Here is a 23,260-nt window from a genome sequence, read left to right as displayed (position 1 = left end):
TCAACAGATTCATTTCGAGTTTAATTGCGGTGGAGAAACAGGCGTAGTGACTTCCACGCAGAAGTACAATACTGCCGAGTGGCACACCGTGACGGTGGTGCGGAACGCAGGCCACGGCAAGTTGAGCGTCGATTCAGATCGTATCGGAGAGACCAGCGTCACTTGCATTGACCCCGTTGTCCTGACGCCGCCCTATTATTACGGTGGTCTCAGGCATTCGACTGACGCCAACAACCTACACGTGAGATTACACTCTTTTTAAGATTTTGTAAGGTATGCCACATGTACAACACGTACAATCTTCATTGTATTGATTTTTTTTGTCCAGGGTTTCTACCAGCCTTTCATAGGCTGCCTGAAGGGACTAATGATGAACGGGCAACACGTCCCAGAGGTGGTGCAGAGTCGGGTCAACGCATTACGTTGCATCGACAATATTGAGGACGGTGTTTATTTTGGGCCTTCGACCATTTCACATAGTAACTACTTGAAGGTATGTCATGGATATACATATCATGTGTACATACCTACATTACGTGTGTCTCATTATTATCATAAACGTCAAAGTATTCATTGAAATGTAATTTATGTTAAGAATACTAGTCTATTTTATGAAAAATAGTGACAAATCTAACATTCAAAATACTCATTTCATTTGTGCAGCTCTTAGAGAAAATAAAAATTGGCAACGAGTTCTCGATAGCCATGGAAGTGAAGCCGCGCAACTCGACGGGTCTGTTGCTGAGCGCGCACGGTAAAAAAGATTACATGATCCTCGAATTAATGGACAACCAGGTGGTCGCTCACGTCGAGAACGGCAAAGGACCCTTCCATGCTGTTTTCAAGTTAGCCAACAAGTCTTCGCTTTGCGATGGGAAATGGCACAAGATTCAAGGTGAGACTAATACATAATAAGACAATTTTTATCTTTGATGTATAGATGGAAGAAATCTCAGTCCTTTATAACAAAGTAACTGCCTCCGTGACCGAAAGGTTCGTGAGTTTGGGTGTAATTTGTGGTTGTCTATGTGTGTGTCCATGGCACCCGCGACTGTTTTGACTAAATTTTATTTTGCTTTTTTCCAGCTATTAAATTGCGCCACGTAGTGTCAGTGGGCGTGGACGGCCAGTTCTCGGACCCAGGCATCGGCATGTCTAGCTCCACAGACACTGGTTCCGCTCTATACATAGGCGGGCACGAACGGGCCATCGGCAAAGTTCGCGGTGTCACTTCAAAGCGCGGTTTCACCGGCTGTATCAGGAATATCGTCATCAATACCACGCGCATCAAGATACCACTAAATGCGGCCGGACGTAACACACATGTTGGAGTCTGCCCTAAAGACTAGGCGAACCGCGACAATGAAGATACACAATGACATAGATACTGGAAAGACACCTTCAATAAATTTAGAAAACAATTTTATCACAGAACGGGCATGACCCTTTCTCGTACCTATGCATTGTTATAGTCAGTAACACGATGAAATGTGTTAAAGAAATGTGCCATAATATGCCTAAACTTAAAACAATAAGACTGAAACATTTTAAGAAAAATCTTAAAAGCATTCAGTATCACTAAGTTAGGACAACCAGAGCAACAGAACTTCATATTTAATTAATAATAAATATAGTGCCTAAACCTCGTCAATAAATTATTACAAAATTAAGGAATATGTATCTTCACTCGTTTGAATAAATCTTACATTAAATTTAAAAAGTGCCTAATATAGGCTATCTTTATGTGACTTACTGAGTGTACCTCCGCAGGTCGAAATCGAGGACGCTAGAGGAATAACAATCAATTTAAGAAATCTTAAGCCAAGAAATAAAAGAGTTATGAAATATTGAACAATGTATTTTACATTATGCATTTAATATATTACACCAACAGGAAACAAATCGACTCGTCTTCACAATTAACTACTAGAAAATTTAAAAAATATATGCAGAGTGACTGCGGGGTCGTGATACCGACCCATTGTGTTTAACTCGGTAAAGGATGCGATATCATACCTTATGGACGCCTTATATTTCGTATTAAAACCTTTTCGACATTTACACAAGTAAGAAATTGTTAAAAGTCATAGTTGTGATAAAGCCACGATACCAAATAAATCTATTTGATGTAAACTTCAGATGACCATGATTCTAAACAATAGGAACTAAATTATTGTCAGTTTTTCATGAAAAAAGTTATAGCACTTTTTTTTTTTTTATGTTAACTAGTAGGCAAACGAGCAGACAAGCCACTTGATGGGAGGTGGTCATTGTCGCCCATGGACACGAGCAATACCAGAGGCATCACCCATGCGTTGCCGACTCCGGAGAACCTTGAACGTTCCTGACGAGATATTCATTTATAATTTAACCGTGTTTTTACACAACCCTGCAGTCATCCTGATAATTAAGGGTACATTTAAGAAGTCTGCAAATCTTAAAATTAGAGAAAAACAGTTTAACAGCTCATTCAATGGAGGTATTTGTTCGGTATAGTAAAATTAAACTGCTTGCGTGACCGAACGGTTAGCGTGCTGGTCTACCACGCAGAGGTCCCGGGTTCGATTCCCGGGCCGAGAGAAATATTTGTATGACCTTTTGTTTCTTCGTATGGGTGTAATTTGTGGTTATCTACGTGTGTTTATGGCACCCGCGACAAAGGGTTTCCTTAGTGCGGGGTCATGAGTGTGTTCGTTAATTATTATTATTACTGGTTTATCGATTTATATCACTTTTCTTTTACTTCCTATTTTGTTTCACGATGCCAAAGATTTGCAGTCTTCTGTCTAAATACACCGTCCATATTGGAAAAAACTTTTTAGTAGTCTGCCACCGTAAGTTGAAAGGGCGCATGTGACACTTTTTCAAAAAAATCAATTACATGTACTGCCGCGACCAACAAAAAAGACGAATCTACCACAATTTTACTTTTTTTTCCTAGATGGATTAGGTATGAAGTTACCGTCAGAGAAAAGGGCGTAAGTTTTTTTTTCACTTTTATGTTCAAACTAAGTTAATTGGACGCATTTAGAAAATAAATTGGTAATAACGCGTAATTGCTTAGATACATAATTTTGTTTTACCTACACATTTTAATCATTTAAGTAAATGAAAAGACGCAAGTCACATTTAAGTTTCTATCTTCTTCACTTAAAGCTGTACATATACGTATTTACCGAAAAATGTTAATTTCCCAGATGATAGTTGCACAATGCTTACATAAATTTAAAATAAAGTGAAAATGCTACCTCTTATTTAATGTAATAAAAATTTTAAAATGTTAAGCTACGACACATTGAAGAGAAATTGTAACTACATGCTGCCCTTTCGTCTTATTATTACACTAAAGTTAACAATAGTGTTGTAATTATGCTAAGCTGAAAAGGCATAAGTGGTTACTTGCGCCCGTCTTACCTAGTTTTGAGTATTTTACGAACATGTTTTTACTAAGATGAAAAGGAAAAAAGTTAATAATTTGATAATTGAGCATAAATAATTAAATATTTTATTTTTACATTATAATGTAAACCTATTATATTGCGTTTGCAGCAAGTGTTTTTGTCTTTTCGTTTGGCGACAGCAGACATTTTTCTTTTTTTTTTTCTTTAAACATTACTTTCTCAGATTTGACTTTTTGTCACAAGCGCACTTTTAACTAAGGGCGGCAGTAGTAGTCTATCATGAAAATATGATTGATAACTTTGTCACCATCAATCCATTATACATCCCACTGCTGGACAGGAGGAATCATCACTAAGGAGAGAGTCAGGGCTCAGGTTATTGTACCCCACACTCGTCCAACTGCTATGAACCGTCTTAAACATTCAAGTTTCATCAAAGTTTCCCTTCACACCGTAAGCAAGAGATGTTGCTACACAAATGTAGGTCATTTTAAATTAATGCCATAGGTACATGCCGCCACTGGGATTGGAATCGTCCACCTCTCAATCGAGAACTTTTCATACTGTGCACTTGGTTCCACTAGGATGGGTCCAGTAGATTTTGAGAGTACTCATATCCCCACTACATAATATGGGTTTAACTATAAGAAGCAACCGTTCTCCTACTGACCTACCACATCCCCTTTAACTGAAACTGTGTTAACGAGACAGAAATTACAACGATGTGGTGACTTTTTATTTTTAAATTTGTTAAAGAGTAAAATATTTTCAGTCAATCTTCTTCAAGTTTCTTTTTATTTATCCCTTAATTAAACTTTGTAACTTAAATGTGGTATAGATATTGCACCCGAGTGACATCTATAATGTTATATTATAGATGGGGAATACCACCATGGGAGAGGCTAGAGTCAATAGAAAGATATTCAAAATTATTATTTTTTTTTTATTTCCATTCATTTTCATAATAATAATTTAAAACCAGCCCAAATACTGGGAAAATAAAAGCAATAATAATTATTATTGTTCCATTTGAAGCAGTGTAAAGAACGTATTGTTACATTTTGTTGCAATTCCGCTTTTGAATCAACGATCGCTGGTGGTAATAATAATAATGTCCTTGTCCGCAACGGGGGTTATCTCAAATCATCTTCACATAGATTCAAGTCAATAGTTCTAATAGAAATCCTCTATATTACAAAAAGATGTAAATTTAAATAGATGTAGGGGCGACCGTTTTCTACAATATCGAGTTCGTAGGAAGGAACACGCGGCCAACAGCCGTGCAGCCCGAAATTATCCTGTTTCGAAGTGCCTTAAGCTTGATTACTATCAGAACCGCTGTTCCCAAAACTCGCAGTATCTTAATTTTAAACACTATGAATCTTGATAATGATTGGTCATAGTTTCTAATTTAAAAAGAAATAACAAATTTACGATTAATATAATTTAAACTTTATCCTATTGGCATATCGTTGAAGGTTCCATACCTATTATTGCAAATTACAATGTTTTGATTTAATACTGCAATTTCAATCCATCTAGCTGTACCACGAGGAATGATTAACGCTTACGAATAGCGTGGAGATATTTACTTAGTTCTCCAAAAAAGAAGCGACCATATTGAAGCGGTATAAGCATTGACCAGGTTTATTTTCGTTTCCTATAAAAAATCTATTACTATGATTACTACTATAATTTTTGCACTCCACAGTGACAAAATGACAAAAACGACCACAACGTACAAGCAAAAAATGGTAGACTGAGCTCAAGTATGCAGAACCTCGCATACTGTTGGCACACGTCGCATGCTCACTAATCACTTCTATTGTATTTATTGTTCTGTGGAGTGAATGTACCGTTCACAAAAGATTCGAAGTTATACAGGTTCGTTTATACTAGCCGGAGCTTCAACACTGGAGAGACACCACCGCCACACCGGCGGAATTTTGCATGTGAATATGGCCTTTGGGACTTACATTAGTGGAGACAGACTCTCTTCATTGATGAGCGCAGAATTATCTCGAATCGGATTTGTTCAAGGACGCAAATATAGAGCCGCTAAGGAGAGCGTTATATTGTTTAATTTTAAAAACACAGTGACAAACGGCGGGGTTCGATGGTGTGAGAAGACTTGGAAGTTCGTACAGAGTTGGCGGTGGTAGATGGAGTGAATATGAGCGCTGGCCGGTAATATCAGGACTGTTTTAGATGAACACGCTGTGTCATGTGCCACCTTTATCGATGACGGCTTTAATCTTAATGCAGGTAAGGTTCGGACTAAACGTGCTCGCTTTGTACAAGCATATCCAATAGGGCTTGAGACTACTTAAAGAGAGGCTTAACCTCCAGAATGTGGATGACTCCATGTGGGTGAAATTCGAGACGCGTGACTTGTAGAGTGGAAGAAGTTGGATATCATCCGCAGTATGCCCAGACGGATGGTAACCATGGTTAGAGCATGTTGTTTTGTTTGATTAAGGGCGCGTGCCATTCCATTAAGTCGTGATGACAGGATAGTCATGCCATTTAAAGTGGCGTGTCTTATATATTGAAATGAAGTTGTTCACATATATTACAACACGATTAACTGCCGGTCACGAATGTTTTGATCTTATGACGACAGACCGTCAAGACAATGGGAAGAGCTAGAACGACCGCCGACAGACGATAAATGAAAATGTGACGACGACGTTTTGTTTATCGTCGTCTGCACGTATTCCATTTTTTTAAAAAGTAATAAATAATTAAAATTTCATTCATTTCCATTACACACAGAGGGAACGCACACTATTGACTTCCAAAAGAACATAGAGGCGACTGCTGTGCATCATGCGACTATTTCGTGCAAACGACAAGGCGGCTGCCGTGGACATTGTCGGTATGATCCAGTGGGAACAGCTAGACACGACACACGTCATAAAATGCACGACACCACATAAACTGATACAATTTTTTAATTTGCAACTGTTTCTGCTCTACCTTCTATGAACATACCAGAAACAGAACGTACATAACAGAAAAAAATGCATGATGTTTTAATTTTGATTTTTTTCAATATAACTTGGTGTTACTTTGTTTTTTCTTTCAATATAAACATACTATTTTATATAATCTTAATTTTGTTCCACTAAATGTCATAATATTAGAAACTGTCTACCCTCCAGTTGTTGGCATTGATTTTCTTTGTTTTAGGATACGCAACGCAACATGCACACAACGCTGCCCATCTTACAAAATACATATATAATCAATTACTGCAATATTATTTTTTTATTGTACTATTAAACCATCACCAATCGCTGGTCCAACAGCGGCATAGCAACACAATATGAGAATACGTTCTTGAAACAACTATAAACACAAAAAATAAGTTATATGACATAATTAAAAATCACAGTCAACTTAGAAATATGAGTTGATGTTATGTTTTAGCTAACAACATCACGACCAAAAGGTGTGACTAGGACATACAAGGATCAATAAAAACTGACCTTCAAATATTGATCCACGTTTACCAAGATATAAGCAGTAATTGAGTACCAGAGATCGTAAAATTGCTTCAGTTAACTACATTAATCCACACCAAAGTGAACTGTTGACCAAGAACATCATAGTCAAGTTTCCTTAGACGAAAAACAAACACTAACTTAACAACCAAAGAAATAAAAAAGACACGGATTACATTACATAACAAAACACATAGTTATGCGATTCCTATTTACAATTCTATACAACCTTCAATATTATTCACTTCTAAACTAGCTTAATATTTTAATATTTGGTAACACAAGTCTTAACTAACATGGTAACTGTAAAAAATAGATTTGAGTTTCTCAAGCGTAAGTACCACACACGAACATTTCTAAATTATTAATTGCGATTCTTTAAACAAGGAGAAGTTTGCAATTGATCAAATTCCGTTTGTATCACTGCACTGCACGTAATTACGTAATCATTGACGCACAGGACCCCGTGTCAGGACTATATGACGTATGCCAGTGACCACCGCCAGCCGTCATTTAGGAACTATCACTAACTCACGATCAGTATACTCTTGAGATCAAATTAGAATCCAATAATGTAAACAAAGGTTAAAGATTAAGGTTAAAAGTCTTATCTCATAGATAATAAACCTTTTATCACGTTCGATTATTAACAGATTCTACTCATCATATTACGAGTAATAATTTATAACCGAAAAAACACCCTTTTGACTTAAAGTACTTACAAATCTTTTAAGGGTAATTTTGTATTATAAAATAGTTCCAATTGATTACGACAAAACGAGAAGGGCCAAGACCCATAGAAAACTATCCCATTTTCAGAACAAAAGAAACGTATCTCAAAATGTTCTTTATATTAAGAACAAACTCTCTATAGTCTTGTTTTCGATAACAATGGCTATTTTTGGTAACATGTCAATATTGCCCTTTGTTCTTACTCAGGCCAAATAAGGTTAGATAAAATATTTCTATGTATAAACAAAAGCCTAACATAGTTCTTGTTCGAAAGCAACACAACATATCAAGTGCTGGGACGAACAAGTCTAGATACGTCTACCCATAACAGTTACTGTGGCACTCAGAGCTTTAAGCCGCAAAGGTCAACCATGTAGTTGAAAAGTCGCCTGTGCCTGTTTTTTCATCAGTATAACCTCGCAGGTGCAAATGCTAAATCGCGGCGATGCAGCTCACTAAGATGAACCTGACCATCCATTTCGATCAAAAGCGGACTTTTATTTATTTTTTAATTAATTGGAATTAACACTAATTGATAATGAATATATTTATTATATCCAATATATTTGATTGAAGACTGGAGTTACTTTTTTTTACTTTATCATATTAAATAGGCTGTTTGAAAGTTTTCATTATATGTTGTGTGTAAGTACAGTCACACAATTTATGAAAACTAAAAAACATCTTGTACGATTTGAAACCTTTTTACATTTCGACAATTAATAATAATAATAATTTATTTCAGGCAATTTGGCCCATATTAGTTAATTACAATAACCTTATTGCTTTATTACCTTGTGAAAACATTTTGTAAATTAAAGATTAAAAATAAAAGATTAATGAAACAAAAATTAAAACTGACATAACAAAAAAATTAAAATGAAATATTTAAAAAACTAAAAACCTTTGTTCACATTTTTGGACTTTAATTCCTTCCAAACTTCGACTATCAATGCAAAAGATCCCTAAAAATATTGCTTTAAGCAATATGGAAACAGAAGTTCTTGTGCACAATGTGCGTCTGTACAAATCAAATGTTTCCCTGGAACGGAGCAAAGCATTACTTTATATACATTATAATCTACCTATAGGTTATTCACTGTGTAAAGAAACCTATCCCGTAAGCGACGGGAATAAACTCGCCTTACGCCAGAATAGTATTTGAGCACCGGATATAATTTAAAACCTAGCATTAAACCATATTACAACTTCACCGATTCTTCATTTTAAGAGGATTGTGACGGTACCATTTGCCATACTAAAACGTTTTATACAACTTATTTAAAGAAAAAGGTCAGTCCTGCAGAAACCTTTTTAAATAATACCATAAAATGATGACTCACAATACATCTATGATATACAAGAATAGAACCATTTATCTCATTATTATAATATCACATTATTACAATCCAAATTCAATGTCAAGGGATAATATGATCGTAACTAACACAACAAATCGCGATGAAGGTAGTCGTCGACAGCGCAAGAGGGTGGACAGATATGTCTGCTCTTAAAGCTGTCATCTGCCGCCGTCCAGTCAATCCGTGACCATGGAGCGTGCAACCGTTCCGAAATATCGGGATAATAAAAAGAAGTCATACCGTGGTAAGAAACCTGATACTAGTGATAATCATTTAGTGAATAACCACGAAAGTCTTAAAATCTATATAGACTTGAGTATGATTTTCAGTGCTCACTGCAATACTCAAGTCCTGACTTGAGTAGAGTTCTGGAACACGACCCTTAGTATAAATCCCACAATTTACTTATACAATTTGCTACGTAAAGAAAAATCTATAAACCTAAACAATGTTCTTTTGTTACCTTTGCTAGTGATATGACACTGTAATTTGATGAAACATATATTAATGCATAAGTAATGTTGCGCCCGTGAGGGCGCTTTGGGTCGCCCCCCAGATTCATCATGATATTCGTCATTTATAAATAAATAAAATGGTATTAAAATTTAGAACACATCCGTGAGATTCCGCTTTCTTCAGAAAGAATTTTTTTTTTAAACATTGTTCAAAACACCGATTGTGCTCGGGCGCTTCACAATCCTCTTACAGGCCTACCACTTAACTTAGTCGGTTCTTGAGGTAGTTAGAGTAGGTAGAGAAGTGTGTTTGCGTAACTGTTATGTCGCGCTGCAAACGGGATAATTACAACAAGATTTTTCTGACGATATTCAATAACAAGTTGATTGTAAAGAAAGTGCCAAATGGCTTGTCTATTAATTTCAATTCTTCTTCTTTTTGCTTATTGGCGATGCCCTTTTTAGGATTTTGCCAGCGTCAAGGTTGTAAATAAAAATTATGGCAAACGTCAAGTTTTAATATCCGGCATACTCCTTCATTTCAATTATCAATGGAAGTTTTTTTTACTATCGTTTCACTTAACAACAATTGAATAATTTGGTAGGCACTTTTTTCAATCAACTTGCTGTTGAATATCGTCAGAAAAGTCTTTATCAAATTATCCCGTGTCCATAACTGTTGCGTAAACTCACTCCTTCCGCACCGCGCAGCTGTTTTTTTTATAATATCAAGTGACTGGACGAAGAAGTCGCGCGCCTGATGGTAAGCACACAGCTGTCCATAACAGTTGCAGTGCAACTCAGAGGCTCGCAAAGATCTGAGGGGCACTGCCACTGCGTCCGTCACCCTGAGACATAAGTTGACAAGTCCAAGTTGTGCCCGTAATTTCACCAGCACCTTTACCCTTTAAAACCGAAACGCAAAAATGCTAACATTACTGCTTGGCAGCAGAAGTAGGTAATATGGTAAAGGTGAGCTATCTCAGGAATTGACTCAGTTAAGTGGTAGACTTGTAAAACTTTAATGAATCTATACTGCAGCCATTTTTTTTACGAACTCAGATATTCATTTGCTCTAAGAATGTTTGTCTTCAGTTCCACGATTATGTCAATTTTTTAGACAAAAACGACTAGAGTTATTGTGTGACGTAAAAATGGCTTCTTTATAGAACCGTTAAACCTAATTGCTATACTGATACACATTACGATAACATAACTACTGCAGCGCTTTGGCAATAAATATCCTTAATAAATATCATTTTATGTCAGTCTAATCGTAAAAGTTAAAAATCTTATGCTTTATGTAACAATGATTCATCAAACACCCACAACTGTGTTTTTCATCATCCTAGCACTTTTTAACATCACCTTCTGAATAAACACACAATATTTGGTACACGTCACTCTTCACACCATCACAAATGCTAGCTTTAAGTGTTTTCTGGAAGAGTTTCACTAATAAACAAACGATCATCACCTTCATAATAGGCCAACAGATCACCTCCGTCGGCCTCGGCCCTGGAAACAAAAAGATAAGCTCACGTACATTTCTAACTGGTTTGAAGTCACTTTTAAAGGGATTTTTTTAACAATGTAACAAATTCGCAAAAATGTTTTGTTTCTGGTATGACAGTTTCGTTTCTAATCAATTGAGCAGCATGTGCGTAGAAAATGGTAGCTACGCCTCTGATACTCAGCTTTAGTGGCTGTCACAGTGGTATTTACATAGCTACCTATTTACTTAGCTCATCGTGTATATAACCAGAAATAGAGACGAAATAAAGGCCATCCATCTTTTAAATATCTCCTTTGCGCCAAAATCACAAATTAGAAAGCTGAAATAGTACAGCGCCAACAATCTATAACAATGGGTGCCTGTTCCATTCGGTGGTGTGGGAAAATCAGGAAACATCTAATTACAAAACAAATGTAATCACATTTCATCGGTGATTAAATATTAAATTAACTATTTTGACCACAAAAGCATAGTCAGAATCAATTAGAAACTTACAATGAAGTAACCACCAAAAATCATGTGAAATGGCGTAATTTAAATTGTTTAAGGTTAGACATTTCATTAATACATAACGACGCATTTGTACGCACCTGTCCAGCTGCTATTGATGCTGACTTTCAACAATTAACATAATAGACTGGTGTTGCTGCGAGTCGGCGTGTAAAGTGGGCACGGACCGCAGGCATTCGATTTGGTGCGAGCCCCAGTCTTTCTTCTGGCAGTACGTCGAACAATAGGGCGTGCGCCGACAGAGAGAGCACTCCGCTGACGCCTCGCGGTTGCAATTCGCACACTGATAATTAAATTCAAATTTTATTAATTATTACTTTCATTTCATATGCGTGCTCCGAATAGGGTGTTGATAAATGTGTACAGATAGATGTAGTCTGTAGACGGAGCAACATGACAGTTCATTGCGTTGTTGCCTGTTTACAAGCAATTAGTGACTGCAGTCGACAAATATTCTATCGACTATAGACTGAATTTTGGTGACGCATATCGTCGCCTCACTTCTCAAACTCAATAAGAATAAAGAAGGCAATAACGCAATTAGTAGTCATTAGAACGTTGTAACACTCACAATTCAGACATAGGCAAAATTGTTCCTTCTTTCGCAATCTCTCGATAAAACTGTTGACAACAACTGCATGACTATTTAAAATTTTATGAAAACTGACAACACTGTAAATGTCATTTCACTCCATCTTCAAAAAAGACAGACTTTAGACATAATGTCTACACAAGGAGTGAAGGTAGAGTGGTTACCACCAAATATTACTTTCCTGATTTCCGAAAATATGTTTACTGCGTTTAACTAGGAAGCTCAAGCTGGTTTTAAAGTTATTATAGTGGCGCTAAAAAATGCAATAGATAACTAACAACCTTTCACAAAAACAAAATGAGATACCGGCAATAACTTGTTTTAATTGTAGATACTTTACAGACCAACATCTTTGGAACTTCAAGCCGAATCACCAACACTTTTATATTCATCCATAAGATACAGTAAAGCTATTATCCGAAATCCGGAAGTCAAAAAATGTTAACAATTAATATTTACCGGTTTTAACTATTCTATGCCATTCTTTGTATCTGTACATCTGTACATATGTGGACATTTATTTCTTCATTTTAGAACACCCTATTTCGACCGCTGCTCGTAGGTGAACAAATTATACTATTAAAATTGTCGAATTCAATAAACACTACAAATTCGTATCGTAAGGCAGATTTGTCTGAGAATAACGAGTCAAAAACACACCGGTTTATTCTTTGTAAATAGATATTTCTGGCGTCCGCTAACTAAAGCCCGGTTAAGTGACAAAATGGTCTTTTGACTATCATAAAAAGCCATAACCCACTTTTAGAATAGAATAGAATAGAATCGTTTATTTCATGTTATCAATGTCACAATATTACAATTGGAAATACAATGTCAAGGGATAACTATGATCGTCAGTAATAAAATTATAATAATAATAATGAATTTAAATAAAGTAGTATAACTACTGCTTGTCGAATAAAATAAAATTAAAATTGTTTCAAAAGAAACTCATAGACACTGTACAATTCAATATCCAATAAAAGGATTTTATTATATTTTATTTTTATTTATGAATATTGAAATTGTTTAATGATATGTGTCGTTAGAGTAAGTTGGATAATAATAATAACGCTCACACTCAACATAGGCACAATACACCCGCACTAGGGAAACCCTGTGTCGCGGGTGCCATGGACACACACATAGACAATCACAAATTACACCCAAACTCACGAGAGAAATAAATGTAGGCCATACAAATATTTCTCCCGGCCCGGGAATCGAACCTGGGACCTCTGCGTGGCAGTCCGGCATGGTAGCCGTTCGGCCACTGAGGTTAACCATAACCCACTTTTAAAATATTGAAATTGTTTAATCATATTTCAGCTATGTGTCGTTAGAGTAAGTTGGATAAGTTGAACACGTATTTTTGTCTGTTTTTAAAAGAGAATTTTGTGCTCTGTCTTTTTGCTATTTAAAACGTTTTAGTTGGTGGACGACAGATTTGTTCACATTTAACGTTTACAAAAAATATTTTTAAATAATATACGGAGATTCCATAACGCCCTCTGGTGTAGTTTTTATTTCACCGTTGTTTTAAACTTCGTAAATGGCTAATTTTAAACAACAACAGGGATCTTATTTTATAAAGTTTAACCCTTAAATAAACTTGCAACTTTGTGGACACGACTTGTGGAGACGTTTGTAAAGAGCAGCCATTTTTGTTCCTTGTTAACTAATATTATTTTTAACCCTATTTTTCGTGAAAATGTTACTGTATTTCTTAACATAATTGTTATGCAATATGTAAGAATATCAATTTCATTAAGCTTCTCTTTCCTATACATTGTAGGGTTCCCTTTGACGATCCCTAAAATCATGTTTCTGCAAAACAAGGATTAGTGTCGGCGGCATGTACCCTATGCAAATTAGAATGATGGAGTAAGTAAGAAACTCCACTAAAGTACCGTCACGCTATAATGGCCGTTTTGACATTTACCCGCTCATCAAGTTTCGTATTAATTCATAACTACGTTGAAGGAGCTAATTGCTGAACATTGTTGTCAATAGTGATGTGCACTAAAATTTATGGATGTATGAAATTCGAAATTTAAAAAAATGAAATCTAATACGATCCTCACTGATAGGTCGCTGTCCAGCACAACTTCAACCTCCGGTAAACTTGCGTCAAAGCTCAATGAAAAACAACACAGTTTCGAATTGACGATATACTAAGTAAACATTTTTATTTTCGTTTTATTAAAACTTTTTAATCAGCTATGCCTTGCAATACTAGTTACAAATCTAAGAACTTATAGATACGACTCGCATTTCATTATATTTTCTTGTATAATGAATTGAAATTTGACCTCACTATTACGGCCATCATAGCGTGCCGGTAATGTGATTATCATGTGTATAGTACCATAAAACGCCTAACAAACTCTGAACGGCAATGTAAATCACCTTTTTCGCCTCCGTGTCATCAATGTTGTGCAAGGGGACTTGCTCCCCCTCTACGTGTGCATCGACACTGGCTGCCAATATGGCGGACGCCCGCTCCTGCTCTATCCTCTCGAGTTGCCTCGCATTCACGGTCTTCACTTCCTCGACGCACTGTTTCAACTCTCCCGCTAATCGCACCAAAGTTTGGCCAATGTCGTCCAACCGCTTCAGTACTCCGCTCATGTCTGGCACAACTAGAAACACCGTTTGCTTACAATTAAACTGATTGGAAGCGACAAAATTGTGACTGTCACGTCAGGATGGTGGTGTCTGCCACTGAATGCATATTCCAGAAAAGCTACCTATTTAGCTACCTTTTCCATACACTTGCTACCTTCGATATGTTCTGAGAAATTAAAAAAAATAATTAACCAGCCATTCTGATATCAAGATGGCTGGTCGCCACTTTGTTCGGCATGAAGGGAGCAGATTTTCCAGAAGCGTGTTTTACCGATAATTTGCAATTCTATTTCCATACCATTTCCTATCTACATTAGTTAAAAAAATATAAACGATTGAAAATTTTACGAAGTGCCAACGCCTGTCCTCTATGGCAATAGAGCACTAAAAACTTTTGCTTTTTTAATTTAATCAGGCACTTCGTAAAATTTTCAATCGCTTATATTTTTTAACTAATGTAGCAAATAGGTAGCAATTATTGGTAATACATATTTCAGAAAAATCTGGTCATTTCATGCTGTTTTGTTATTGAACAAATAATAAATAAATAAATAAATGTTTAACAAACTGGCGACCAGTCATCCTGATATCAGAATGGCTGGTCAACTATTTTTTCAAATTTCTCAGTATATGTATATCAAAGGTATAGAAAAGGTAGCAAGTAGGTAGCTATTCTTGAATATACACTCAGTGCCATATGCCACAGGCGATCAGCCATCCTGACGGTCACACAAAATTAACGCTTATGGGCAGATATACAGTGATCCTGTAAACATGTCAAATGATTTCCTAATAATTGTTGTGTACAATTAGCTAATATAAAACTTTGTGATTTATATCAATCATTTCCTTAGTTTGAGAAAAATCACTGCACCTTAGCGAAAATCAGTCTGAATACCACAGCTTTTGTTATCGCAATGTACACAATACAGCACGTTTAACGCTGAACTGATCAGTAAAATCACAAAGAAAATTAACTTCAACAATAACAAATACGCCAAGAAAAGTAAATTGATTAAAATGACCTGTGCACAGCTATGACATGTGGCCAACGCGTGTACCGTGTAGTTTCTGACTCTACAATACGCAGCTAAAAACAGTTTTTTTTACAAACAGGCTTACGCAAGTTTACGACGCCAGAAAAATATTGTAAAATGCGATTAAATGGCCCAGGACATTTTGTCTAGATTAACTCTTAGCGCCACTTTTTTAGATGAACAATTGGTTTACAAAGGACAAGCTTTGGAACAAAAACCGATAAATTGGATAAATTCCATTTCTAATTTCATCTACTCTCATTGAAAAGATTTGTCGCATTGCGTTTGATGTTTGATTTAGTGGTTGATATTCAGGTTGGATAAATTATTCGTAGAAATGAATAAAACTAACATTTGGCATTAAAAAAGAAGAACAAGTCAAAATGTAACTTATAGGTTTTTGTTCTGACGCTCCTTAATTATAATTATATAATCTCAATAAACCGAAATACGTAACACAGCATCAACAAATCCATCTCAAGTGCAGAATCGATCCTAAACCATTAATTAAGTCAACAAAAGGTCTTTAGTAATGAATACCACCTTATTGCATATCAACGTTCACTCACTGATAACGCATAATTTCAAAGCTGGCAAAATTCCCGTTCATTAATCAACGTTACTCAGCACTGCACTGTGATTCCCCCATAGGCCATAAATCAAAAAAAATCATTGGCTTATCCCGGTTAGATCAACTCACTAAGTTAGTAACTAGTTAACAAGCTTCCAAAAACTATAAATATCAATGTAATTAGGTCACGTTATCATTCACTTTTGTGCATCGGAAGTGAGCGCATCGCGAGACTAATTATCACCACGTGTGAGTCATCGAAACTTAATCACTTTGTTTTTGAGTGTCACTATTCCAAATCAAGTGTTTACGTGTTGTGAAAGCATGGAGATCCAAGAGCATGGTATGTACTTTTATTATCAATTTTTTTTAATTTTTTTTATGCATACTTTTTTTTATATAATTTTTTTATTGAAGGCAGTTTTTTGGTGAAAATTTTTGGCATAACTTAATTTCCTTTAGACCTACAACTTTTGGCTGCGCTGAGCTGCACCTGAGGTATATGGTTTTTGAATAAGGAGTATGTCCTTATTAAGAGCTATAAGTTTCATTTGCATCTTGCTGCCTCTTCTTGGCTTAAAGGGGTGTCAAAGTATGCATGTCCATAGTATTGAATTTTTAATTTTTTTTTAAGTTCAGCTTTCATATTGTTTTAGGTACATTTTTCAAATGTTCTGTATCGAGGATGACAATTTTTGATATTTGGCACTCTAAAGTGGGTAATCCAAATGAAAAAATGCAACACGTCCTGAGCACTTTGACCGAAACATCATCCCTTTCTGACGACATCGAAAATATTGATTTAGAGACTTTAAGCCTTAAAATTAAGAATATTTGTAAACGAATTTCCCACTACTGGGCAAAGTCGAATCGTACTAGATCTAAATTCTTAGAAAAATATTCAGATTGGCTGCATGTCGTTGAAAATATTGATGTACAGCGAACTGAGTTACGTGTATCTCAGAGCTTTGACGAAGTTAAACCATCAACTTCTTCATCGCATGGCCGTCCGAGAATTAACTTTGACGACACCAGTAAACGTACAAAAAGGAGAAGATTGGCTAGTTTGTCTAACCAAGACCCTTCTCTTGTACAGTCATTGCTCAATGCGTCCGATAGCTTGTCTTGTCCTGAAATCGATTCTAGCGAAGTTTTATCGCTCATTGTTGAAGCTCAGTTAACTCGACATCAATATATATTAGTAAAGAAATTTATAGACAATAAGTTTTCAAAAACCATTTTCCCATCTTACCAAAGTGTCGTGGAATCTAAAAAACACTGTTATCCTTCAGATTACTGTTACAGAATCATCCGCCGAAGTCGAACTTCAAAGTTTATTAGATCATACTGCCAATCGGATTCTCAAGTCTCAAAAAGATGTTTTGGATAGTGTACCTAATGAGTCTCTAGATAAGATATCTTTGATAGGGAAATGGGGTTTCGATGGCAGTACAGGGCATTCAGAATATAAGCAGTGTTTTTCTGACTCCACTCTTGAAGACAGTAGCCTGTTTGTTACTTCGTATGTGCCACTTCAGCTTGTTTTGACAACAGATAACAAAGAAAATTCAGTAGTTTTGTGGAAAAATCCTCGTCCTTCATCAACTCGATACTGTCGTCCTATACGCCTCCGATATTTGAAGGAATCGACTGCAGTGTCAGTTGAGGAAGAAGCTCATTTTAAAGATAAAATAAGGAACTTGCAGCCTACTGTTTTCAAGGAAGAAGATCGCGAATATCGCATTACTCATTGTTTGCAACTTACTATGGTAGATGGTAAAGTGTGTAATGCACTTAGTGGTGTTTCTTCATCAAAATGTTTTATTTGTAACGCCTTGCCCAGTGAAATGAACAAAATTGACGAATGTTTAAATAAGGAAGTCGATGAGAGTAAATATGAATTTGGTTTATCACCTCTTCACGCGTTAATACGTTTTTTTGAATATTTTGTTCATGTCGCGTACAAGTTAGATGTTAGGAAATGGCAAGCTAGGTCCGCTAATGACAAAATGCTTGTTGCTGCAAAAAAATCATATGTTCAGACTCAATTTAGAGAAAGATTAGGGCTTATAGTGGATAAGCCTAAAAGTGGCGGAAGCGGAACATCAAACGATGGTAATACAGCCAGGCGGTTTTTCTCGAATTCAGAAATTTCCGCTGAAATTACTGGGATCAAGAAGGATCTCCTAGATCGTTGCTGGATCATCCTTCAATGTTTAAATTCGGGATATAATATTAATAAGACGAACTTCGAAGAGTTCGCTTTAGAGACGGCTCGGCAGTTAGTTGCCGAGTATCCGTGGTATAACATGCCTGCTTCCGTTCACAAAGTTCTAATTCATGGTGCTAATGTTATAGATTACGGTTTGTTGTCAATCGGAGAGTTGTCTGAAGAAGCAGCTGAAGCGACTAACAAATACATCAAGTCTTTTAGAAAAAATCGTACGCGTAAAATGAGTCGCATTGTGACCAACACAGATTTAGTAAATAGGCTGCTTCTTCATTCAGATCCCTTCATAACAGGTCTACGAAAGTTACCTGTTAAAAAAAAAGGTGTACTGTCAAAAGCTGTATTAGACTTGTTATGTATTTAAAGTTAATATTGTTGAGATTTAATGTATTTTGGTATAATTTGTGTTTTGTTTGTATTTTGTAAAATGAACTTTTTTATGTATTTTTATTGTTTTAATTTATTCATTTGTGGTTATTGTTAATACAAATAATCATTATTTACACAGTTTTACCATTAAAAGTCGCAGTATAAAATGTTTTAGATACATCGTCTAAAAACAAAATTACTGCGAGACATTTTTACACCTAAATATTGTCAAATATTTTTTAAAATGTATAATTTTATTAATTTACGTTTACCTAATCATATTTTAACGTAATAAAATAAAAAAATAATAATAATTTCGGAGTTACGTATTTATGACCGCCTTAGTATGGAGCGTGAATCACCGTGCACTGGCTACAGCTCAAGATCGCAATTGTATACTATTCAACCAAGTGCTGTAAAATCAAGTATCGTCTAAGATGATCCAATAGGGTAATTTTCATATTAGTTTATCTAATTTCGGTGGCAATTTTTATTCGAAATCGAACGCCGAGAACTTAATACAAAGATCTATAACAGACAGAATAAATTCGTCAACTTAGGCAATTAACACATTGCACCGCGCCCCGCGACGGTGCGCGAGACGCGGAATCACGCGCGCGGTAGCGGACACGCAGGTCTGCGTCAACGCGCGGTTTAATCTGCGCGGGGGCAGCGGTCTAGCGGCCTCGCGCCACTCAAAGTACTCGCTTCGTAGTTAATCGCCGAAGTGATTGCACATGTAGCTGAAACCCTTCTTTGACAAGAATGGTTAATAATACAGAACTTATACCGGACGCTGCAGTTATGCTGTCGATTGTTTTTGTTTACTGAAATAAAAAGACACCGAAGATAACATTCAACTTCATTACAAAGATTTAAGAAAATACGAAGATTAATTTTTCAACTACACACGAATGGCATCTGAATCCTTTGATTATTTGTTAGGGAACATCCGAACGACAATTACTGGAATAGACACAAATTGATTAAAAGTCTGTGCGGTAGTGCGGAGCGCAGTGTGCCGTACCCTGCGGTTCGCCGCGCTCCTTCACTCTGCTCCTGCGCGGAGAAGCATTGTCAGTGTGTTGGACGGCGCGTGTTTTCCATACAGACTGAGGTACTTCAGTAACAACGTTAAAAACGCAGCTCCGCGTTCCGCAGTGCAGTGTGTTAATCGCCTTAGTAGTACTGTCGCGTCTAGCCTGTTTCCATATCACGATTATCTGTAGTTACTGTGTAGAGGACGTTTATTTTATCGTTGAACGAATGTCGTGTCTAGCTGTTCCCAATAGATCGCGACGTCAATTTATCGGGTCACGGCAGCGACCTTGTCGTTTGGACGACAGAATTGTTTGAAGCTGCGACTATCTGTCGTCACACTTTTATCGTTACGTTTTATCTATCGTCTGACGACTGTCTTCTAGCTCTTCCCATTATCACGACAGTATGTCGTCGTATCGTCAAAAAAGTCGTAAACGACAGTTACGAACGACAGTCGTGTTGTTCTATGTGTGAAAAACTTCATTTAAATATAATAATAATAAAAACGCACTTCACACTCAACACTCAACATAGCCCCGCACTAGGGAAACCCTGTGTCGCGGATGCCATGGACACACACATAGACAGTCACAAATTACACCCAAAGTCACGAGAGAAATAAATATAGGCCACACAAATATTTCTCCCGGCCCGGGAATCAAACCTGAGACCTTTGCGTGGCAGGTAACCGTTCGGCCACGGAGGCAGTTAGTATAGTTAGGCAATATACAAGCCACGATACTTTAAATTGCACGACTATCTGTCGTCATGACATAATGGGAACGCGCCCTAACATGACCTGTAGCTTAGTTGGTAAAGTAATGGGGACGGAATCCCGTGGTCGCAGGTTCGCGTCCTGTCGAGCCGAAGGATGTTTTCTGTTTTCGATTTTTGTATTATTATAATAACTAGTGGAGTTATTTCACAAAATAAAACAAATCAACTTAAGGACTTTAAAATTCAAATGGCCATCATAACGGCGTCTTATAAAACTTCCGTCCCTGATAAGCATTATCATGAATTGAACTTTAATACAGTCGCTTAGTACTTACGTACTCCTGTCTCTCGCAAGGTTTACAACATTTAATGTCGAGATAAATTATTACTACGGTGAGGTGATCAGTTCAGTGCATTTGCAGTTAGAAACATCTGCCACACGAAAACGCAAGCTGGTTTTAATAAATTGAAATTATCACTAGCGCCAAGTACTTAAAATTATGTTTTTTGAAGTTTTCGCTTGCAGTACAATGACATACATAACTCAAAATAGTAATTTCGCTTTGCAATGGCGTTTCCACTATGTAAAGCATTCACATTGCAGAAATTGTCCAAAACTGTGATCTTCTAGCTACTTCGCTTGCATTGGTTGCACGTTCAAAAGAAAAGTTTTGAGGAATTTGCACTGTTACATAGGAAACAGCTCGAGCGAAAAATTTCGTGCCTGTAAACTAGATACAAAAGCATCAGACACGCAAGGCTATGAGTGTGTACTCCTAGCCCCACACTAGGGAAACCCTGTTTCGCGGGTGGCATGGACACACACATAGACATAGAAAAACAAATTCAGGCCATATAAACATTTCTCCCAGCCCGGGAATTGAACCCGGGACCTCTGCGTGGCAGACCAGCACGGTAATCGTTTGGCCACAGAGGCAGTTAAACAATATATAGTGGTTTTGATAACATAAGTTTTTAATACATACTAGAATCATGGTGTCGGGTTGAAGCAAACAAATTAACCATAAACATCTGCGCTTCATAAAAACGAACACATTAAACACTTTTTTCAATAAATATACTATTAATTGGAAAACCGTTTTATTATAATATACAAAATGTATAAGGTTATGGCCAATATTTTGAAGCCGACTGCTGCATGAGCCAACCAATTGTATTTCACGAGAAAACAAAATTTGCGTAATTCAATTAGACATCTGACACGCACAATGTATTTTTTACCTTAATTACATTGATATACAAGCTTTTTCTAACCAGCTTAACGCGAATTTATGACGAAGTGCGAGTTCCTTAATGGGAACGATTGTGATGATCCATGTACGTACAGTATTTGAAAGCACGTCACGTTCCTCATAGGGAAAGTACGGCGAATAAAACTAAATCACCAAAGCCTTCCTCCCCGCAGTTGTGCGTGTGATCACATGCCTTAGTTAAGTGACTCGAAAAATGCAAATGTTCATTGTTCCACATTCACGACAATATAGCACGTATGATGTTTGTACATTAGAAATGTGCCCACACGAAGAACGACTCTGGCTTTATCCAATACCAACAGTTCGTGGCAACATTTATTGTAGCAATTGTACGTCGCAGTAGTGATCCATGTGAGAAAGTCGTCCAAGAAAGTATTGCCACCTATGTATCACTGTCGCATTGCAGTAATGTGAGCATGCATTCTGGTTTTGAAGAGTACTAGTGAAACTACACATGGAATTTGCCAACTAATGTCTCAGGGTGACAGGCGCAGTGGCAGTGCCACCGCAGATCTTTACGATTTATAGTTTTGAGTGGCACAGCAAGTATTTACGTATAGGGGTGTCGCTTAACCAGGCCCACAACCTTTTCATGCCATCACTTTGATGTCATAAAAAAAAATTACTACACACTCTCTGTGTTTGTAAGAATGGGTATGCTTATCCAACAAATATAATTCTTACAAGTATTTACTCACAATTCAACCTTATTATTACATTAAAGTGAACGAGCACATTCACTTAAAAAAATCAAACCAATAAAAAATTCACCAAGCAAGACAAAGGACATACTAATTTTTATTAGACTCAAAATAAGCTCTACGACTTAGAGTTGCGATGCGAGCGAAATGGTTCTTGAAAATGTAATTACATGTTACCAAGGGAAATGTACTGATTAAGCCAATTACCATTAATTTGCACAGGTTAAAATTAATCTTCGCTATATTCTATAACAATATTGACCATTTGCATCATGTACTGATTAGATAATTTTATATACACATAAAATGTGACGTATACAATTGTATACAGATAGATAAAGACAATACCATACAAAGAGAACCTTTTTATGTATGCACACCCATCTTTTGACTAATTAAGCAAGACAATCATATGTTATGATGTATGATGAATATGAATGTAATAATGAGTTGAAATGATTTTATGTACACAAGTTTCCTTTAATAATAGGGGTTAAAGTATGAAATTGCCGATTTGTACTGAAAATCTAAATTGTTTATTTTTTAAATTTTTAACAAATTTATTTAATCAGAATAGTTGCCATTATTATCTATACATTGCTGCCATCTAATGGGAAGG

At 36.4% G+C, this 23,260-nt stretch overlaps 2 protein-coding genes across 4 annotated transcripts in view; one reads left to right on the top strand and one right to left on the bottom strand.

Moving 5' to 3' along the window:
* The window catches only part of LOC113239232 (laminin subunit alpha), a 63,928-nt gene extending 62,038 nt beyond the window's left edge, over nucleotides 1-1,890 (top strand). The window contains exons 59-62 of one of the 2 annotated variants that reach the window (XM_026476142.1): nucleotides 8-241; nucleotides 329-493; nucleotides 664-895; nucleotides 1,087-1,890. In XM_026476142.1, coding sequence (XP_026331927.1) covers nucleotides 8-241; nucleotides 329-493; nucleotides 664-895; nucleotides 1,087-1,349 — 894 coding nt within the window. In that variant the 3' untranslated portion in view covers nucleotides 1,350-1,890. The remainder of the gene's footprint in view (nucleotides 1-7; nucleotides 242-328; nucleotides 494-663; nucleotides 896-1,086) is intronic. The other variant, XM_026476143.1, reaches the window with a different exon arrangement.
* A 2,431-nt stretch (nucleotides 1,891-4,321) lies between these two features.
* LOC113239238 (deformed epidermal autoregulatory factor 1) overlaps nucleotides 4,322-23,260 on the bottom strand; it is a 21,232-nt gene continuing 2,293 nt past the window's right edge. The window contains exons 3-5 of one of the 2 annotated variants that reach the window (XM_026476156.1): nucleotides 14,483-14,715; nucleotides 11,713-11,764; nucleotides 4,322-5,884 (exon numbers count right to left, since the gene is read on the bottom strand). In XM_026476156.1, the coding sequence (XP_026331941.1) occupies nucleotides 5,853-5,884; nucleotides 11,713-11,764; nucleotides 14,483-14,715 (317 nt within the window). In that variant the 3' untranslated portion in view covers nucleotides 4,322-5,852. Of the gene's footprint in view, nucleotides 5,885-10,677; nucleotides 10,974-11,561; nucleotides 11,765-14,482; nucleotides 14,716-23,260 lie in introns of those variants that run through there. The other variant, XM_026476157.1, reaches the window with a different exon arrangement.

Source organism: Hyposmocoma kahamanoa, unplaced genomic scaffold (assembly GCF_003589595.1).
Source record: "Hyposmocoma kahamanoa isolate Upper Pololo Valley unplaced genomic scaffold, ASM358959v1 99702, whole genome shotgun sequence".
Taxonomy (NCBI): domain Eukaryota; kingdom Metazoa; phylum Arthropoda; class Insecta; order Lepidoptera; family Cosmopterigidae; genus Hyposmocoma; species Hyposmocoma kahamanoa.
The sequence above is the reverse complement of the archived record's forward strand: the minus strand, read 5'-3'. Positions and strand labels throughout refer to the sequence as shown.